At 39.3% G+C, this 21,388-nt stretch overlaps 1 protein-coding gene and 1 long non-coding RNA gene across 3 annotated transcripts; both read right to left on the reverse strand.

The window, feature by feature from the left end:
* Positions 1 to 834: 834 nt before the first annotated feature.
* tbca (tubulin cofactor a) lies at positions 835 to 20,217 on the reverse strand. Its single transcript, XM_046868365.1, has 4 exons — positions 20,045 to 20,217; positions 5,549 to 5,654; positions 3,053 to 3,139; positions 835 to 1,559 (listed from the first exon to the last, which is right to left on the reverse strand). Exons 1-4 carry the CDS (start codon positions 20,095 to 20,097, stop codon positions 1,479 to 1,481), a joined length of 327 nt encoding a protein of 108 aa, XP_046724321.1. The 5' UTR covers positions 20,098 to 20,217; the 3' UTR covers positions 835 to 1,478.
* LOC124398271 lies at positions 19,148 to 20,033 on the reverse strand. Of its 2 annotated transcripts, none has more exons than XR_006928037.1 (2): positions 19,770 to 20,033; positions 19,148 to 19,606 (listed from the first exon to the last, which is right to left on the reverse strand). It is a non-coding gene; the product is annotated as an uncharacterized LOC124398271 (long non-coding RNA). The 2 variants fall into 2 exon arrangements; XR_006928036.1 differs by having other exon boundaries at positions 19,721 to 20,033.
* Positions 20,218 to 21,388: the final 1,171 nt, after the last annotated feature.

A 21,388-nucleotide genomic window follows, 5' to 3' on the forward strand; every position in this document is an offset into this window, starting at 1 on the left:
TCATGTCATATTCCACTTCTGTCAGCCAAGCTGGGGGGGCAAAAACTGAATGCTTACCAAAAATGTACACTAGAAGACTGGAAGAAAACATGGTACACAGATGGTTGGGTTAGAATTTGGCACAAACATCATAAATAAATAAATTCACTGACCCAACATGCCTCATATCAAGTCCTATCTGGTGCTAAATATAATATAATTGAATCAGCTTCAAGATGTGGTTGAACAAGAGGTTTGCAGCATGAAAGTGTTCCTTGAAAAACATTTGCGGATTATATTTGTGGTTGCAACAAAAAAATATGAAAATAGAAATTTTTATTCTAAAATTTCTGGCTAAGCTTCAAGTCTATATGATTTCGAAGAAAGACAATCAACACAGAGAGTTATCAGTTATTAATATCAGCATTTCCAGGAAGGCTTCCAAGATCGTCATGCTTGAATGATTAAATAAGAATAAAGAGATATCACCGTACAAAAAGAACAGGCCATCAGCACTACGAGTCAATATCATTTAATTGTTTATTTTTAACGTTTAATCTAATCTACATTACACACACCAGTGACTAGATCAAACTCGCACGCTGTGTTTCTGGCGCTGAATATTTGATCACTATTATGGCGGGGGGGTGGGCGGTTGGGGGACCAGGAACATTCCATGGCCACATATCACATATCATATACATGCACTTCCTGTTAACCCCAGATGTCTCATTGCAAAAAAAAAAAAAAAAAAGAAAAAGAAAAAAGAAGGGTGTTTATATGGTTTATAGACAGTGGGTGTGCATGAATTGATAGGATAAGTAAAAAAAAAAAAAAGTGAAAGAAGGATGTACATGTGTTTTTACCTCTTTATTTTATTATGTCCCCTTTTATCAAGCTGGTAATACTGGGTAAAAGCTATTGTGTGACAATTGTCTAAAAGTTACTCAAACAATACAAGAACGAAACAAGCTGCTGCTTACTTACTCAAATATCAACCAAAAAGCAAACACACATGGCATAAACAAATGTGTCATGTAACCCTTTTTGATACACCAACTGCTATTATAAGTTTACATCAAAATACACAATCATGCTGAAATGAACAGATTAATATCATTAACGATGTCGTCGAAATCAATTACCAGAGCAACTTGTGTGGTTTTTTTTATAAGGGGATGCAAAAAGATCAAGCCAAGCCAACCTTTACTGCACATTTACAGCTAGGGCTAGAACTGTTTTGTAGAACTTAATCGCAATATCAGGGTATAAAATAAAAAATAAAAACATTCAGGGTTGTACAGTAAGATTATATAATTTAGAAAAATCTTCACTTTTCTAAATTATATAATTTTATATAATTCTGTTACTAAATACCAAAAAAAAAAAAATTAAATAAAAAAAAACAAAAAACGATCAGATTTATGTCTGTTTCAACATTTGTTAGAAGTTCTGACTAACGGAATGGAATGGACACTTGCTGCTTATGCGTGTTTACATCAGCCCTCCAGTTTGACAGAGTCCAAAACACTTCTGGCCTCCTTGTATTCCTCTGATTCTTCAAGATCCTCTTCCACATCCTGAAATACAAAAAAATATATCACCAAAAATACTACATCATAGTGTTGTTATAATTCAACCTCTTAATGCAAAAACCCCAAGCAATTCTTCAGATTTTACTGCAAAAGTATAAATATTCTCTAAATCAGGGCAGTTTGGCACAAATCCTATATCCTCCTTCCTCAGCATTCATCTTGAACTCTTTTTGAATTTCTGATGTCTGTTTTTTTACATAATGTTTGTTTCAAGAAAATAAAAGTAAAAGTGGCAACAAAAGTGAGCACACCCTAAGTGAACGAGTCAAATCTGTGTCCAAAGTGTCAATATTTTGTGTGAGCACCATTGATATCTAGCACTGCCTTAAACCTGCTGGGCATGGAATTCACCAGAGCTGCACAGGTTGTTGTTGGGATCCTCTTCTTGACATAACGGAGCTGCTGGATGTTAGACACCTGGTGTTTGGGGTCATTATAATGTTGAAAAACTGCCATTCGTCCCAGTTTCTGAAGGGAGAGCATCATGTTCTGCTTAAGAATGTCACAGTACATATTGGGATCCATGTTTACCTCAATGAACTGCAGTTCCACAGTACCAGCAGCACTCATGCAGCCCCAGACCATGATGCTACCACCACCATGCTTGACTATAGGCAAAACACAATTTTCTTGGTACTTTTACAAGGGCATGTCACCACACATGCTGGACACCATCTGAGCCAAACAAGTTTATCTTAGTCTCATCAGACCACGGGATATGGTTCCGGTAATTCATGCTCTTGGACAGGTTGTGTTCAGCAAACTCTTGGCAGGCTTTCTTGTGAGCCAGTTTCAATATAGTCTTTTTTCTAGGACAACGATCATGCAAACAGACTTGTTGCAATGTGGTCTAAGCACTGACAATCAGACCTTCCGCTTCTGCAACCTCTAAAGTAATGCTTGCAGCACTCATGCGTATATTTTTTGAAGCCAGCTTCTGCACCTGACGCACAGCACTAAGACTCAACTTCTTTGATTGGCCCATGTGATGCCTGTACTGTAACTCAGTTTCAGGGTGTTACTGATGATCATATAGCCTTAGTCGCCACGTGATCCCTCAATAAAAAACACCACGAGTAAAAACAGAGGGCATAATCTGAATATTTTGGAAAGTCCATAAAAATGGATTGTTGAGGAATTTGGCCCCTATGGCCCCTATTTGGCACTAAGCACTGCCACACAGTATTGTCTTAGATTATGGCAAATGTGTTTCTGTAATAATACAAAATGTGTCAATTTTAAATACATAAAACCACACGAGTCTGGTCATTAATAATGTGATTGTAACCTCAGGATATTACACATGCACAGACGTGCACACAACAAATGTGTATTTTGTGTCCCAGCATTGGGACAATATTTATTGTTAAAAGCACTATACAAATAATATTTTTTAATTAAACTATGTGATTTGGAGAATACACACAAGTGGCTGATTTGGTCGTCAGAGTGAGGAAGCCGTGTTTGTTCATGCTCACCAACAGCTGCTGCAGATCAGCATGAGCCATGGCTAAACGGCGGTGACAGTCTGGAATCATCATTCTCGACTCCTGCAACACCTCCAGCTGTTACACAAGCAGACACCTTGGTTATCATCAGACACACATATCAAAGCCAGGGCATTTTCTGTGTCCATTTCAGATGAAACTGAGCTTGAACTTGCTTTTAGCCCCTTTCTCTCACTCTAGAAAAAAATCTAATGAAGGTGTATGAAGCTGCGAAATGCTGCAAATGTGTGTGATAGAATAGCCTTTATTTGTCACATATACATTACAGCACAGTGAAATTCTTTCTTTGCATATTCCAGCCTGTTCGGAACCTGGGCTTAGAGTGCAGGGTCAGTCATGATACAGCGCCCCTGGTGCAGAGAGGGTTAAGGGCCTTTCTCAAGTGCCCACGAGTGACAGCTTGCCAATACCAGGGCTTTGTATGTTAAATTAATTTAGTGCTGCATCTAAAGCCACCATTTACCTTATTTATGGCTGTTGCAGCCATCTATTCCAGGATTTGTCACCTTGTGTGTTTTACAATGCTCTTCTTTTCATCAACACGGTTGTAAAAAAAAAATAAAAATGTTCTTTAAGCTACTGTAACCATCCTGTCACAGATGGGGTACAGGTGGTCTACATGAGTAGAGGAGGGAGGGGTAAGTTGCTGGTAAATGAGTGCGTCTGCACATATGTAGTGGTGGAGCAGTTTATTAGAAGTGCCTGCACTGCCTACCCATATATGCAATATGCAATTATCTATTGTGTAGCAGCAGTGCAATGAATACAATCATCCAGATATGGTTTGCAGCTGATATGAAAATAATCTTCATATCAACCATCAGAATGGGGTATGTGAAATGTTATCTCAGTGGTGTTGACATGGCATGATTTTTGTGACAAGCTGGTTTGAGTAATTCTATAACTGCTAATCTCATGGCATCTTCATGCTTAACAGTCTCTAGAGTAAATTCATCTAACAAAATTCAAAATAGATTTTTAGAAAGTCAAAAGACAAAAAAGGCATTACCTTACATACACGATACTGCCAAAAGTATTCACTCACCCATCCAAATCATTGAATTCAGGTGTTACAATCACTTCCATGGTTACAGGTGTATAAAATCAAGCACCTGGGCTTGTAGACCGCTTCTACAAACATTTGTGAAAGAATGGGTTGCTCTCAGTAGCTCCGTGAATTCCAGCATGGTACCGTGACAGGATGCCACCTGTGCAATAATCCAGTCGTAAAATTTCCTCACTACTAAATATTCCACAGTCAACTGTTAGTGGTATTATTACAAAGTGGAAGCGTTTGGGAACGACAGCAACTCAGCTAAGAAATGTTAGACCACGTAAAATCACAGAGCGTGTCAACGGATGCTGAGACGCGTAGTGCAAAGAGGGTGCCAACCTTCTGCCGAGTCTATAGCTATAGATCTCTAAACTTCACGTGGCCTTCAGATTGGCTCAACAAGAGAGCTTCATGGAATGGGTTTCCATGCTTGAGCAGATGCATCGAAGCCTTACATCACCAAGTGCAATTTAAAGCACTAGACTCTAGAGCAGTGGAGACGTGTTTTCTGGAGTGACGAATCACGCTTCACTGTCTAGCAATCCAATGGTGGTTGCCAGGTGAACGGTACTTGTCTGACTGCATGGTGCCAAGTCTAAAGTTTGGGGGAGGGTATAGTATTTCAGTATACCAAGACATTTTGAACAATTTCATGCTCCCAACTTTGTGGGTACAGTTTGGGGACGGCCCATTCATGTTCCAACATGACTGCAGACCAGTGCACAAAGCAAGGTCCAATAAGACAAGGATTAGTGAGTATGGTCTGGAAGAACTTGACTGGCAGAGACAGGGTCCTGACCTCAACCCAACAGAACACCTTTGGGATAAATTTAGAGCAGAGACTGCAATCCAGGCCTTTTTGTCCATCACACATGCACTTCTGGAAGAATGGTCAAAAATTCCCATTAACACACGCCTAAACCTTGTGGAAAGCCTTCCCAAAAGTGTTAAAGCTGTTTTGGCTGCAAAAGGTCAACATCACAATAAACGCTATGGATTAAGAATCGGATGTTACTCAAGTTCATCTGCATGTCAAGGCAGAGGAGCAAATACTTTTGGCAATATAGTGTATGTAGTATTTGGTAAAGTTGACTGGAAAGCTTAAGGTAGGCTTCCCCCAAATTTTCACACGACTTTGCCAGAACTGCTGTTCATTTGTCCTGAAAAAAAAAACAACAACCACCTAGTCTGGTTTGTGTGTCTACTTACTCAGACACTTTCAGTTAACTTCACAATTCGAATAATGGAATTCGGGCTTTGTAATGGCAAACCAAAATGTTCAAATTCCTTCTTTATGGCATTTTGTTACAACTATGAAGGTATGCATTAAGACCAATGTCCTGCTAAAACTTTTATTTGGTCTGGCTGACCATTTATTACTATTATTATTGCTTTTTGTATTTAGTACTTGCCTGTTTCTTGATCACGTATTCGTCCCCAGCCTCAGCTTTTAGGCGTTCAACTTTCTCCTCCTGTTGTTTTGCCTCCTTTATGTACGACACCTCTTCCTTAGCCAGCCTTCAAAACAAAAAAGAAAGCAAAAGAGAGGTCACACAATGCAGGAACCCAACCACAACAGAAGGCTTTAATATATATATAATCAGTTTTGCTTAATTCAGTAAAAATCCTAGCTAGCCAGTCAGTTGAGCATGTAGCAGACACTTTCACTTTTTATCTGGATTCAGACCTGTTAATATGTGGGACCTCCGTGGCAAGTGCTAGAATCGACACTACCTAGCTAAATACAAAAGACATATATGTGTCCTCATTTCAGCAAGCTCAATCAGAGAGGCAGTCACCACACATGGCTCCTTCACATGGTGGAGAGCGGTTTGGTGAAAGGGGCCCAGGGACCCAAAGTGAGATTGAAACATAAAAGCTGTTTAGCAGACCACAAATACTCATCAATAATTCTGTATCTATGTCAGAAACAGCACTTTAAATAGTGTCTCTCAGGTGATACATCATTGACCCATGCAGAAAAGCCCTAACTAACCTTATACATGTTTACAATGATCATGTCCACAAATTACTAGTGTGGCTTTGATCAACAGACATTGAACCATTCCTTATACACCAGGCACCATGGCCAATTTTGTCTTTTGGACTCTAGGATATGAATGGTGGTGACATCATTTGAACTAGTGTGAGTGGTCAGTGGACTACTATTAACAGGTATAAACATCAATAAGTGTAGATGGTGCAAAAATAACCCAAAATATTTGTACAAAAAAAAACCCCTGGAATGTTCATATTTTACAGAAGAATAAATTGACATCAATCATAACTGAAACCAGCTATGAGGACACCTGTGTAATATTAGAAAAGTTTTGCACTTTTGAACTTTGGGCTAAAAAATTGGTAGCCGATCTGACAGACTTCAAAAATGTTGTAAAATGTTTTGTATATTCATATATTTTATATACGTACTTTATATACTTCAAATATAAAAGTACATTTTACTGTCAAGTTGGCGATATATGAAAGTAAATTTCAGAAAATATTCGCTTATTGTCTTGCAAGCAACAATATTTAACTCAACAAATTTAAAGTGTCTATCTGGAACCAGAGAAGTTTATGAAGTATAAAAGAATAATGGATGTTAACATTGATGTGGTGTACAGCCCGAAAATCAATAAATCTTAAATCAGAGATCAACTCAAATAATAAGACCCCCCAAGTTCCAAAAATCCGTGAATTTTGGACACCCCGATGGTACCTTAGTGAATTCATCTAGACATTGTGACACTTTAATACAGTGTTTTTAAAAAAATTTGTTAGTGAAAACATAGTTTAAAATGTTTTTCCTAACGTTCCTGAACATTCGGCCCCGCTGCAGATTCCCACAAATTTTAAGATGGTCCTCAACTTGCTGTTAGTTAGGTTCCAAATGAGAACCCGCAAATTTTCCGAGCAGCGAAGGGTTGACTGATATTAAGCCTCTTAAATCCGATAGAAACAGTAAGGGTGTACAGTCAGATCTTCTAATTAAATGTCTATAAACGTTTCTGCAGTTTGCTTGTCTGGAGCATTCAGGTGTGTTAAACATATATACAATATTTAAATTTGTTCCTCATATTACAATATATACCAGTCAACTTCACAGCATTAAAAAAGTGAGAAAAACAATCCTATATGCCATGACCCAGGTTATTTCTTTTTATTATTATAATTTTTTGTACATTTCATGTATAGTTTAAATGTGAATCCAACATTGTTTTACTGATGGGACTGATTATAATTATCCAATAATCCAAACACTATTTATAAAGCCACTAAAAATAAAGTTTTTTTTGTCTATCATTAAAATAGTCCCTGTCATAACCAAAAGTTTTAAAAGTCAGTGCTAAATCCCAAGACACACACACACACACACACACACACACACACAGCCCTTAATTTAGTGTAAGTCAATTGATAAATATACTATTTTTACTTGAATGGTACTGAAAACATGCATTAGGAACACTGATTTTAATTATTTATCAATTTTTGCCAAAAACGAAAATCTGCAATTCTAAGGCTGTAGCTGTAATGGAGTTTAAAAACATCACATTGGGAATGATTCCAGATAATGGGCTTTTTCCATCTGCACAATTATGCCACTTGTCTGTAATTATGATTCTAAGCTGTATAAAAGGTTCGGGTTCTATAAATCAGATCGTCAAATGTTGGTGATCACCACATCTCTTACACTTATTTTTTCCATCAATTATACTAGATTACTTTATTAAAACACACACACACACACACACACACACACACACACACACACACACACACACACACACACACACACACACACACACACACACGTCTTTAATACTCAACATATGCTCAGGTAAAATGGTGGGTGTTTCCAGTAACTAGATTGACTAAATGACCATTAAGGCCAGCAAAATGGCCTCAATCATTTCAAAAAGTAACAGGCATATAAATCTCGTTATCAGTCCATGTCGCATATTGTTTAATGATGTATGAAAAACCAAACGACACTGAACACTGCTGATCATTTAAATCCCCAAACACAATTGTTGTTGGGGCTGATCTTGAGCAGGAACCAAAGCCATCCAGATCAAAGATCGGGCCAATTTCTGTTAGTTTTTTGAGGCACAGGGCCTATAGGGGACTACTTAAGAAGAAAATAAGATGGCTGGGGCTGAAAGATGGAGAAAAGAACAATATGTGATGGATACAGAAATGGACAAGGGGACTGTCTCAAAGGCAAAAGGTGCAAATAATTCCCACAAAGCTGAAAGACAGACTAATGGAAGTGTCGTACTCATGTTAATTTCTCATGGTGGTCCTCAACTTCTTTAAAACGGTGCTGCCAGTGCAATTTTTACTGAGCTCTAAAAGAAAAACGGATTGTACTGGAAAATCAAGAGGGAAAAAAAAGAATCGGAGGTGACACACATTCCACTGCCTTTAATACTGTAGTTTTGAGGTGCCAGTGCCCACTGACAAACAGCAAATTACAGTGGTCAGTTTATTAAGGTCTATCTACTGAACTAGTCCCAGAAACGAGCAACTGGATTGCAGCAGTCCAACACATACAGACACACAATAAATAAACAAGACTTTTTTTTTTAAGTTTCAGGATAAGAAACAAACACAAGACAAAAATAAATAATAATAATAAAAAAATGTATAATAATAAATTTGGCTTTTGCTCACTGCTTCTTTAACTGTTAAATTAAAGTGAAATTATTATTTTTATTAATTAATTAAATGTATCATTAATACAAACAATAATTAAAAAATATATCTAATCATTTCTGCTCCTAAAAGTGCATAATCCTATCCATTGCTGGAGTTATGCTGTGCCTGCATGAAATGTGTTATGCTGCAGAACTTGGAAATTGCTACTGGCTGTGTTTTTAGTACAATTGCATTGACAACCATGGTTACATCAATAATGTATGCTTCATATTCATGTTTTTCCAAATTAAAGCACAAGAATAGCACTCTGTGTTCATTCTTCCTCTCTCACAGTAAGTCACATGGCACACAAGGGACTACATGGCACGTTGCAGTTTGAAACGTACTAAATTGGTAATTTAGTGCTAATGTGTTGAACAGCATTAAAAGCTAAATCTTGGCAAACAGAAGCAACACCCACACTGAGGTGTTGCAGCATGTCTTCCTGCTTTTTATACAACATTCTTAATCAAATGACTAAATTAAGAGGAATATGATCATAGATTATTATGAAAAGAAAAAATTCTTGTGCAAATGGATATACAAATGACTTGTGGAAAACAGCTTAATATCATTTTGTTTAACTGGCAAACATATTTGAAAGCACTGTAATGAGGCTCCAATGAATAAAATGTATGTCTAATGGGTAAACGTTTATACTAAACAATAAGTCCAATTTCATACATTTTTCTATTTGCCACTGTACTTTAGATGACTAAATGTATAAAAAGTGTTTTACACAAAACTCTAAAATAAAATAATAAGTAAAAGTCAGGTGGTGTTGGGTCAGGTGACTGTGGAGGTCCCCGAAGACGTCTTCGAGTAGTAAGATCGAAATGCGAGCTGTATGGGTAGTAGCACCATCTTGTTGAAAATAACCATTCAGTATTTCAGATGAACAGATACAGAATTTCAGAAGAGTATTGTCTGAGTTTGTTGTGTTTTAAAAAAAATATGGGACCCACAATCTGATGTCTGGAATTGCAATCTAAACTCCGATTTTCGCGGAGTAAAGTGGTTCCTCGTGATTAGCATGGGGATTTTCTGTGTGCCACAGATGCGAATTTTGCCCCGTTTATGTATCCTGATAGATGAAACTAAGCTTCATCACTAAAAAAGCTTTAATTAAGTACCGCAGTCTTAACGCAATCTGTTACTTTTAATTATTGAAAGAGTGTCACTTTGAATGTCCCTTTCCTGTGCCAATTTTCTCAGTGATTTTAAATGGACTTATCATCTTATCAGAAATATCAGGAAGTTTATCCTCACACAAAAGACTAGGCTGACCAGTTCTCGGTGCATCTGCCACAGATTCCGTACTTTAAAATGTATGTATTTATTAAAACTCGCACAGGATCACGATATGGTTTTCTTGACTCGGAAGCTGCTTGAAATTTTCCACAAACTAAATCTGTGTATTTATCACCAGTTTTTAAAAACGTGCTCCAATAGAAAAACACGTTTTTCGATTGTTAACATTTTAACACAAAATTACACGGCCGATGTTAAGCATAGAGCTCCTCGGATACCTACAACAGACTGGTGGCGCCAAACAGTGTGTGTCAATGAACTACTACTGTGCGCGGCCGCTGCAGAGAGACTTTTTGAGTGCACTGTACTAAAGCAGATTTTTTTACAGGAATTTTCAAATGAAGATTTATTATATATTAAAAAATATCATATATTTATTATATATTTGGGTAACATTCCCCCACATCATTACTTCACCTCCACCAACCTACATTATTGACAAAAAACAGATTGGGTCCATGAATTCATGATGTTGCCACCTGCCTCAGTACAAACTGAAATTTATCACACTTTTCTGCTCACCACAACTACACAGAGCGGTTATCTAGTTAACAGTCTGGCCATTCTGCTTCAATAACTAGTTAATTAAAGAATTTTGTACAGCATAATACTTAGTTCATATTGCCCTAGCAATTTTTTTCCTTGCAACTCTTGTCAAATTGGATGGGCATCTCCTGCCTTCAGTTTCTTCAGCTCACAACTGAAGAACTGGATTGAACTAGAGTTATCTCTGGACCAGAAATGGCAAAAGAAAAAAAAAAAAAAAAAAAGAAAATGTGTTGGTGAAGACATTCATTTGCTGATTTAGATTTAGAGGTGTGTTTAGATTATTGCTAAGCTAAAGAGTGAAACTCTTCTCTACTGCTGATTAATTAAATACTCTACTGTGCATATACCAAGACTCCTATCAACACATCTAGTATAGTCTGCCTTTGCTCTTATAAAACTGTTTACTGTAATCTTACAATGAGGTTTACTAAGAGTTACAGCTTGCTGAGCATTAAGTTTAAAGAAACCTGCATTATTAAGGCACTAGCTATATCTAAAGTGCAAAAAATGAACATTATCACGACCGGTCAGCCAGTTGGCTTAAACAAGGATTGTAAATGATAAAACAAGTAGAAATATAGAAGTAATATTTTACTTCATGTTGTTCTCCTTTAGAGTGACTCTAATGATAATTCTCTAATACAAAAAAAATGTTACAATTATGTTACAATTAAACAATTAAAAATAAATTCAAAGGTTAACGTGATCTTCCAGTCTGCCATTTAATTTAAACTGTGCAAAATCCGGTACCTCATCATCATCTTTATTATAACAAGCCTAAATAAAGAAATAAATACATTTTAAAAAATGCAATAAAATAAAATATCCTTCATCACTTCTGCAGTAGTTGCCCAATCATCCAGCACCTCTTCACCACCACCAAGCCCCTGTCCGACCTCTCCCCTGAACCTCACACTATAGTCTTCCTCCTTCAGTTTCCACCATCTTATTCTTCTTTCAGTCCTCACTCTCCTCCTCTTCTTTTCACCTCCAAAACCATCATACAGACCACCATTTGATCCTGTCTAGCTACACTGTGCCCTGCCAACACAGTCTCCAATCTCCTCCAGGTTGCATCTCTTACATAGAACAAAGTCCCCCTGTGTGCACCTTCCTCCACTTGTATAAGTCACTCTATGATCCTCCTCCTTCTTAAAATATGTATTCACCACTGCCATTTCTATCCTTCTAGCAAAATCTACCACCATCTGCAATTCCACATTCCTCTACCATCACCACCTCAACACCTCTGTTCCCTTCACCTACATGCCCATGAAAGTCTGCCCCAAATCACCAATCTTTCATTCCCAGGTACACTTTCTACCACTTCATCTAACTCTCTCCAGAATTTTTCCTTTCTCCTCCATCTCACAACCCACCTGTGGAGCATAAGCACTGATGACATTTAATATCACCCCTTCAACTTCCAGCTTCACGTTCATCACCCTATCAGAAACTCTCTTCGCTTCCACTACACTGTTACTGTACACTTCCTTCAGAATCACCCCTATACCATTTCTCTTTCCATCCACAACATACAATATCACAGGTATTAAAACAATCAAATCTGTTTGACGAAAAAGGGTTTGTGCACTGTTACTACAAAATCCAAAATTGAAGCACAAGTTCATATATTTGTTTAATATCAGATTTCTCTATTAAATGGAATATCTGAGCCATAATTACACTGCATGTGGTAGGGGTGTAACAGTACACATATTTGTACAGGACTTTCGGTAGGATGACAGTTCAAATCTGAGTTCCCTCACCAACATATTAGGTGGCAGACCACACGTTTGCTTAGTCTCCACCTCACACTTTGAGCACACAAACAGCATGCTTTGCCTAGTTTAGGCTGGTGAACGTCATCACAGGCAAAGTGAATTAGAAGCCAGAGCTTAAAGACCCTCTGTCATCATCAAGGTCTCCTGTTTGGAAACACTTTGGTTTTCAAGTGAAGTACAACAGTGAACAAAGACAGGTGGAAAAGGCAAGGGGGTGGGGGTGGTAGTGGTGGTGTTTCAGGGTTAATAATTTTTTTTTAAGTTAATTTTACAGAAATCTGAAACGTGACACTGCAGTACAATCTATTTCAGGATAAATACAAATTTGCCTTTTTTACTGCCACAAAAGTAAAATTTATTTATAAAATAAATAAATAAAAATATAATAAAAAAAAATAATAATAATAATATATATATATATATATATATATATATATATATATATATATATATATATATATATATATATATATACAAAAAAGGAAATTTTAAGCGAAAGAAAAATTCGAAAACCTAAAACCAGCCAATTTTAATAATTTTCACAAATAATTTCAAGGGGGATTTAATTACTTTTAATTTAATAATTACTATTAATGCAGACTGTGAATTTAAGCAGGGATTGTTTTCTTTGCTCTCATGCACCAGTCAGTTCAGAGGAGCTCAGTTTTGATTATTTCAAATACAACACCTGACAAATATGATGTCCTACTCAGAGGCATATTAAATTAAAACAAGAGCCAGTTCATGAGAAGCCAAAAGGCACTGTATCACACTAGTAATTAGCAGTGCCGAAATCCAAAAAATAACATTTGTTTAATGAATTATTCGATTCATAGCATAGTATAATAAGTAAACAAGTATAATGAATAATAATTGTATGGCTCCCAAGCATACTGAGCTGTGTTACTCAGTTCCTAGAAAACAATATTTGTGGGGAAAAATAATCTGGCAATATGTGCAGCAGTATGAAAATTATAGGTGTGTGTCAAGCAAGGCTAATTGATAAAATCAGTAGTAATTGATAATAAAATTCGTTGTCCACCAATGCCGTTATCGATTAGATGAGCTGCTCAAGTTACAGGTTAGTGTGACGGCAAAATAACAACGCCGCTTGCGAAATTGCAGAGTGCAGTTCGACCGGCAGCTGGAAAATGTGTGCATCCGAAGTCATCTAAGGCATGGGAGCATGTTATAGAAAAATGCTGCAAGACTGTAAAACCTGCAAGTTCTGCAATGCTGAGCTTGTGTGGCATGGAGGAACCACAGTGAAAACACACTGGTGTCATGGATGAAGGTGAAACATCACGGTGAGCAAAAACTGTATAATCCTAATCATGTGAAAATTGTATAATTTAATGACGTGCTATTGTGTAAACTGTTTGCTAACTTTGGGAAAGTCGCAATGGATCTGTTCTGTCGTGACTCGCGAGCGTCAGATTGCGTAATCACCTCTCTCATGACATAGTGATGGATTCTATTAAACCAGTGCGAACAAACACTAAATCTAAATGCAGCAAATAACAGCAGCAGAAAATTATTCAACTTTTTGGTCACAACTTTTTTTTAGCATTTGTTTGCTACAACAGTTAACTTCTGATTTCGAACATGATTTACTCTTTACTATACGCTCAAATGCTTGTTTCCAATGTTTGTATATTTAATTTATGCAGATATCATTTAATTATAATACAAAATGTATTCATTATATATTCTAAATGCTTAAATCTTTACAACTGAACAAAAATTGTCAAAACAATGTTATTAAATTCTATATTGATTTTTGTAAACATGGTTGTCAACTTGCCATCTACAAAACACAATACAAATGTCGTTTTACACAAATTGCTGACTTTTTTTTTTAATTTTGTACAGAAACAACTCAGCATGAGGGAATTTGTTCAAAGGAGAAAGGCCCCATACACTCCTCAACAAGCAGCGACTTTAAGTTTTAAAATGTCAAAATTAACTCAATGTGGCTTTTGCATTTTTTTAAAGTACACGTTTATACATAAATACCCTGAATTAGGGGTTTATATAGTTATAGTGTCAAAAATTAAAGTCCTGCAGCAACAACAGGAGGTCACTTGTGTGGTTTGAGTGTTTTTATAGGCAAACTCAAACAGTACTAACTGTATTTAGCTTCTAGGATTAACTAGTTAATCACATATTGAATAATGCACAAATCAGTGAAAAAACTGGATAAATGGTTTAAATGTTACATGTTAGGCTTCACTGCTGGATTAGAAAATCCTGTATTAGCTATATACAGTCAACAGAGGCACAAATAAACTTTATTTTTCTTGTAAATAAGATTTTCTTGTGCTTTATAGAAATTAAACTGTAAATAGGAAAATGTATAAAGCAGGATATTGAATTCAGACACACACACTACAGGACTGGTTCAAAGAATCATCCGAATTTGCAATATCCTTCTCAACTCCGATATCCAATTCCACATCCCTGAAGTGATATCTGAACCTTTTGTTGCTATGGGCTGTTGCTGCATTTTTATCTTGGCATGCTTTTTTAATCTAAGCATGCAGTGTTTGGGATTAGCACAGACTGTAGAAACTGTTTATCAGGTAAAGAAAGCTGTGTTTTTTCCCCCTTCATACTGGTTTCAAACTGCATTTATGGATATACTAGAATAATAATCATCAATAATTATACTTAATACAAAGGGACTGAACTGACACACAGATGCGTTCCGAAACAGACATAAAGAGGCACTGTGAACACATTTAAAATGTTTCCTTTTTTTTTTTAATACATAGTACAAAGCAAATAAAGCAGAAAAGGGTAAAATCACTTCACAAAATACGAGAACGCACGAAATCACTCTGAACACGTCTGAACTATGCGAAGTCATGCCAACTAGAGCATCTCTGATACCCTCAATGCATGCCTGCCAGGCAAACTTCTTTCCCACACTGTTTGCGGCATTGTCAAATTCACTTATCGTGTGCGGATTTTAAAGGTTTTCATGGAAAGATTTAGATGAATTTTATTTTTCCCCCTTTTTGAGGTGAACGTTGTAAGTCGAGTGGTCATAGGTCGAGGTCTGACTGTATATGTACATTATAATTTTATATATATATATATATATATATATATATATATATATATATAAAATTATATGGACAAGCTATTTGCACTTTTTGATTTTCCTGTTTTGTAGTCTGGTATATTTTCCCCCTAAAACGATTAATGAAAGCTCTGGGACTTTCTTTGTGTTCCTGGTTTGCTGAGTCATCATCTGCAACATGACGGTGAATTCTGGTTGATGTCCCTTTTTTCCCCACCTTAAAACATTTACATGATAGTACCATTATTACCTTCTCACCCCTTTCAACTAACTGGACAATCACTGCACTATAATGTCAGTTTCTGTTATGGGCCAGTGTAACGTCTTCTATGCTTGGTCAGTTACTTCTAGTATCTAGTTATGTTCTAGTATAAGTGTTATGTTAATCTTGCTTGTATTAGATCTTGTCTTGAACGATCATATCGTTGTGCAGTATGATTTTTTTGAAGAACTTGACATTCACGACACTGTTATACCATGTTCTGTCCCAGGCCAATGTGTTCTGGCTTCTATGTGTGGTCAATTAAATTGTGTTGTTTAAAAACCAGAAACAAATTCTGCTCATCAAATAAAGCTGACTCTGATACAGTGAGGATCTAATCAATATTGGTTATTAGACATTGGTCCAAGATGGCGGCACAGCAGAAGCTCACAGCGGCCGCTCCAGACACAAAATGGTGCTACTTTCACTTTGTAGCCCGCCTTACGCAGCACCACCCAAATTATATCACCTCATTACTACAAACTGTTTACGTGCTGTTTTGCACATCTTTTTGACTGCAGCATTTGCTTTTTTGCACAAACCATTTTGTTTAATTACATGTACACTTCTGTACTCAGTTCTCATTTACACACCGCACTGTGCAATATACAGTAGGTTTACTGGCGGCTCTACTTTGTGTTTTGTCTATTTGTCCTACACCGTCTTGTGTTGTGTTGTCTTGCCCCGTCTTGTGTTGTGTTGTCTTGCCCCGTCTTGTGTTGTGTTGTCTTGCCCCGTCTTGCGCTGCGCTGTCTTGTCTTGCCCCGTCTTGCGCTGCGCTGTCTTGTCTTGTCTTGTCTTGCCTTGCGCTGCGCTGTCTTGTCTTGTCTTGCCCCGTCTTGCGCTGCGCTGTCTTGTCTTGTCTTGCCCCGTCTTGCGCTGCGCTGTCTTGTCTTGTCTTGCCCCGTCTTGCGCTGCGCTGTCTTGTCTTGCCCCGTCTTGCGCTGCGCTGTCTTGTCTTGTCTTGCCCCGTCTTGCGCTGCGCTGTCTTGTCTTGTCTTGCCCCGTCTTGCGCTGTCTTGTCTTGCGCTGCGCTGCGCTGTCTTGTCTTGCCCGCCTTGCGCTGCGCTGCGCTGCGCTGTCTTGTCTTGTCTTCGCCTTGCGCTGCGCTGCGCGCGCTGTCTTGTCTTGTCTTGCCTCGCCTTGCGCTGCGCTGTCTTGTCTTGCCCGTCTTGCGCTGCGCTGCGCTGCGCTGTCTTGTCTTGTCTTGCTCGCCTTGCGCTGCGCGCGCTGTCTTGTCTTGTCTTGCCCGTCTTGCGCTGCGCTGCGCTGTCTTGTCTTGTCTTGCCCGCCTTGCGCTGCGCTGTCTTGTCTTGCCCGCCTTGCGCTGCGCGCTGCGCTGTCTTGTCTTGTCTTGCCCCGCCTGCGCTGCGCTGTCTTGTCTTGCCGTCTTGTCTTGCCGCCTTGCGCTGCGCTGTCTTGTCTTGCCGCCTTGCGCTGCGCTGCTGTCTTGTCTTGTCTTGCGCTGCGCTGCGCTGCGCTGTCTTGTCTTGTCTTGCCGTCTTGCGCTGCTGCGCTGTCTTGTCTTGCGCTGCGCTCTTGTCTTGTCTTACCCGTCTTGCGCTGCGCTGTCTGTCTTGTCTTGCTCGCCTTGCGCTGCGCTGCGCTCTTGTCTTGTCTTGCGCTTGCGCTGCGCTGCGCTGTCTTGTCTTGCCCGTCTTGCGCTGCGCTGCGCTGCGCTGTCTTGTCTTGCCCGTCTTGCGCTGCGCTGCGCTGTCTTGTCTTGTCTTGCCCCGTCTTGCGCTGCGCTGCGCTGTCTTGTCTTGCCCGTCTTGCGCTGCGCTGCGCTGCGCTGTCTTGTCTTGCCCGTCTTGCGCTGCGCTGCGCTGCGCTGTCTTGTCTTGCCCCGTCTTGCGCTGCGCTGCGCTGCGCTGTCTTGTCTTGCCCCGTCTTGCGCTGCGCTGCGCTGCGCTGTCTTGTCTTGCCCCGTCTTGCGCTGCGCTGCGCTGCGCTGTCTTGTCTTATCTTGCCCGTCTTGCGCTGCGCTGCGCTGTCTTGTCTTGCCCGTCTTGCGCTGCGCTGTCTTGTCTTGCCCCGTCTTGCGCTGCGCTGTCTTGTCTTGTCTTGCCCCGTCTTGCGCTGCGCTGCGCTGTCTTGTCTTACCCGTCTTGCGCTGCGCTGCGCTGTCTGTCTTGTCTTGCCCCGTCTTGCGCTGCGCTGTCTTGTCTTGCCCCGTCTTGCGCTGCGCTGCGCTGCGCTGTCTTGTCTTGCCCGTCTTGCGCTGCGCTGCGCTCGCTGTCTTGTCTTGCCCGTCTTGCGCTGCGCTCGCTGTCTTGTCTTGCCCGTCTTGCGCTGCGCTGCGCTGCGCTGTCTTGTCTTGCCCCGTCTTGCGCTGCGCTGCGCTGTCTTGTCTTGCCCCGTCTTGCGCTGCGCTGCGCTGCGCTGTCTTGTCTTGCCCCGTCTTGCGCTGCGCTGCGCTGCGCTGTCTTGTCTTGCCCCGTCTTGCGCTGCGCTGCGCTGTCTTGTCTTGCCCCGTCTTGCGCTGCGCTGCGCTGTCTTGTCTTGCCCCGTCTTGCGCTGCGCTGTCTTGTCTTGCGCTGCGCTGCGCTGTCTTGTCTTACCCGTCTTGCGCTGCTGCGCTGTCTTGTCTTGCCCCGTCTTGCCCCGTCTTGCGCCGTCTTGTCTTGCCCGTCTTGTCTTGCGCCGTCTTGTCTTGCGCCGTCTTGTCTTGCCTTGCGCTGCGCTTGTCTTGTCTTGCCGTCTTGTCTTGCGCCGTCTTGCGCCGTCTTGTCTTGCACCGTCTTGCGCTGTGTTGTCTTGCACACTATGCACTTTATGTGGCGAGGACACTTACTAGTCCTTATCTCTGTGTTTTCTGTGATGTAGCTTTATGTTGTGAAAGTATCACCAGGGTTCTGGAGGAACATTGTTTCATTTCACTGTGTACTGAGTCAGCTATATATGGTTAAAATGACAATAAAAGCTACATGACTTGACACTGTTGAAATGACAGTAAAGGCCTATTTTACGACTAATTGCTCATAACTCCATTGTTCTAGATGGACAGGTAATTATGAATTTTTTTCTCCACTGTTAATTGTCCAGAACCATGTAAATGACCCAAATAATCTTCATCTTTTATCTTACTGCCTTTAGAAAGGTGTTTAAAGTCACTTCTTTTCAGTACCAAACAACAGGAATATACTAAATAATGGATCACTGTATTAATGTCAACCTGGGATTAGATCCTCACTACTATTAAGAATCATCTTTTTTTGATGAGCATACATGGAATTTGTTTCTGGTTTTGTGTAAACCAACAGTGCACAATTAACATACAGGTCCTGTACACTAGTGTTGGACTGAAACCAGGCCAATGTAACATATTAACAAATAGCACTTTACTTGACCACACATAGAAGCCAGAACACATTGGCCTGGGACAGAACATGGTATAACAGTTTCGTGAATGTCAAGTTTGTTAAAAAAAAAATCATACTGCACAACGATATGATCGCTCAAGACAAGATCTAATACATGCAAGATTAACACAACACAACTAGATACAACATGTAACTTACCAAGCATAGAAGACATTACACTGGCCCATAACAGAAACTGACATTATAGTGCAGTGATTGTCCAGTTAGTTGAAAGGGGTGAGAATGAAATAATGGTACTATCATGTAAATGTTTCAAGGTGGGAAAAAGGGACATCAGCCAGAATTCATAGTCATGTTGCAGATGATGACTCAGCAAACCAGGAACACAAACAAAGTCCCAGAGCTTTTGTTGCCTTCATCTTTCATTAATCGTTTTTAGGGGAAAATATACCCGACTACAAAACAGGAAAATCACCAAAAATTATATTATTTATTTTTGTTTGATTATTTTACCTATAGGTTATTTCATATAATGTCATATCTGGAAAGGAAAACGGAGATTAATTTACACTGCATCATATAATCACAAAAATTGACAATGTGATGGCGTTTTCTCACGTCCACTATTTGTTACTGTTTTGTCGTTCCTGTCCACTGTAGGTTTTGAATGCTAGTGACAAAAAAACAACGTGGACAACAAGAAATAGACTAAGTGGTAAAAAGTACAAAAATAAATCCAAAATTACACTGAAAACTAAATAGATAAAGCCGGTAAATTCTATGGCTGAATACAAGTGCGACATAAGTCCCACAATGCAGCTGTGTAGCCGCCACCTAGCTACCATGCTACCGGTAAAATCAAACCCCAAATGTTGTTCTTTTTCTACACTTACCGTTTGACGACTCCAGTCTTTATTTTGATCTGGCGTATTCTTGGATCAGCCATAATAGATGAGATTTCTGTAAAGGGGAAAAAAGCAAAGAGTCGTAAATAAGAATGAAAACACAACTAGAATTTGCTGATATCCAAAATGCCAGACTGCGCATGCGTGAACTTAATGCGGTCAGCGCGCTACGTAAGCTGCGTCACCTGACCAGAGCGTGACAAAACGCAGTATTGGGGACGGACGCAGGTTGGCGCTGTGTTGGAATGGCTATTAAACGAGGCCAAAAAGGTATGCGCGAAAGTACTGTAACGTGGAATAAAAACATTCAAGCCCTCAAGAACATGCAACATTATTTAAATAAAAAGAAATGTATGCATACAAATCATTTAAATTATATGCTGTGTATGCATGAAAGTCAAAGAAAGGGTGTACAATTTCCATGTGTGATAACAGAAATGTCATGAAAGGATCTTAAACAAATGTATGAATAGTTTACCCCCCGAACCGTTTTAGATTGCATATAAAATTGACCATAAAGGTGTGTTAGATGGATATATATATATATATATATATATATGTTATCTATATATATATATCCATCACATCTATGTTAATGTTACTAATATGTTCTACCAAAACCCATTGGTAGAAGAATGCTGACGATGGAGCCACCAGGAAGAAGGAAAAGAGGAAGGTCAAAGAGGAGGTTCATGGACGTGGTAAAGCAAGACATGCAAGAAGGTTTGTCTGTCTGTCTGTCTGTCTGTCTGTCTGTCTGTCTGTCTGTCTGTCTATCTATCTATCTATCTATCTATCTATCTATCTATCTATCTATCTATCTATCTATCTATCTATCATCTGCTTTATTTGCATAAAGCATTCCATATTTGTCCATGTCAATGTTGATTAGAGTGAATAAAGCATCCAGCTATCTATCTATCTATGGATGTTTTATTCATCCTAATGGGAAATTTACTAGGGATAGCAGTATCTACCAATGTTAGGAAGGTTTCTTATCTGGCTCGAAGGACCAAATGAGGGAGTTTCACTATCTGCTGTGTGCTGATCAGGAGATTGCTTTTGCCCCAGCATGTCAGTAAAAACACGGTACACGGTCAAACTTTAGAATTGATTGTGTGTGATTCTTGCTGTTAGTTCCTAGCTGCTGTTCAGTAGGTTGCTTGATACCGAATGCTCTGTTTTCAGGCCTTTTATACTCTTGATGGAGAACGGTGCACTGTGACGTTATAGGTAACTTGTCATGCTTGGCAAACTGTATGTCTGCCTCTAGTGGTGAAGCGTGGAAATACAACTGTAACAATAAATACTAGCATTTAGAGTAAAAAAGAG

The sequence above is a fragment of the Silurus meridionalis genome, chromosome 15 (genome assembly GCF_014805685.1).
Source record: "Silurus meridionalis isolate SWU-2019-XX chromosome 15, ASM1480568v1, whole genome shotgun sequence".
NCBI classification, from domain to species: Eukaryota; Metazoa; Chordata; class Actinopteri; order Siluriformes; family Siluridae; genus Silurus; species Silurus meridionalis.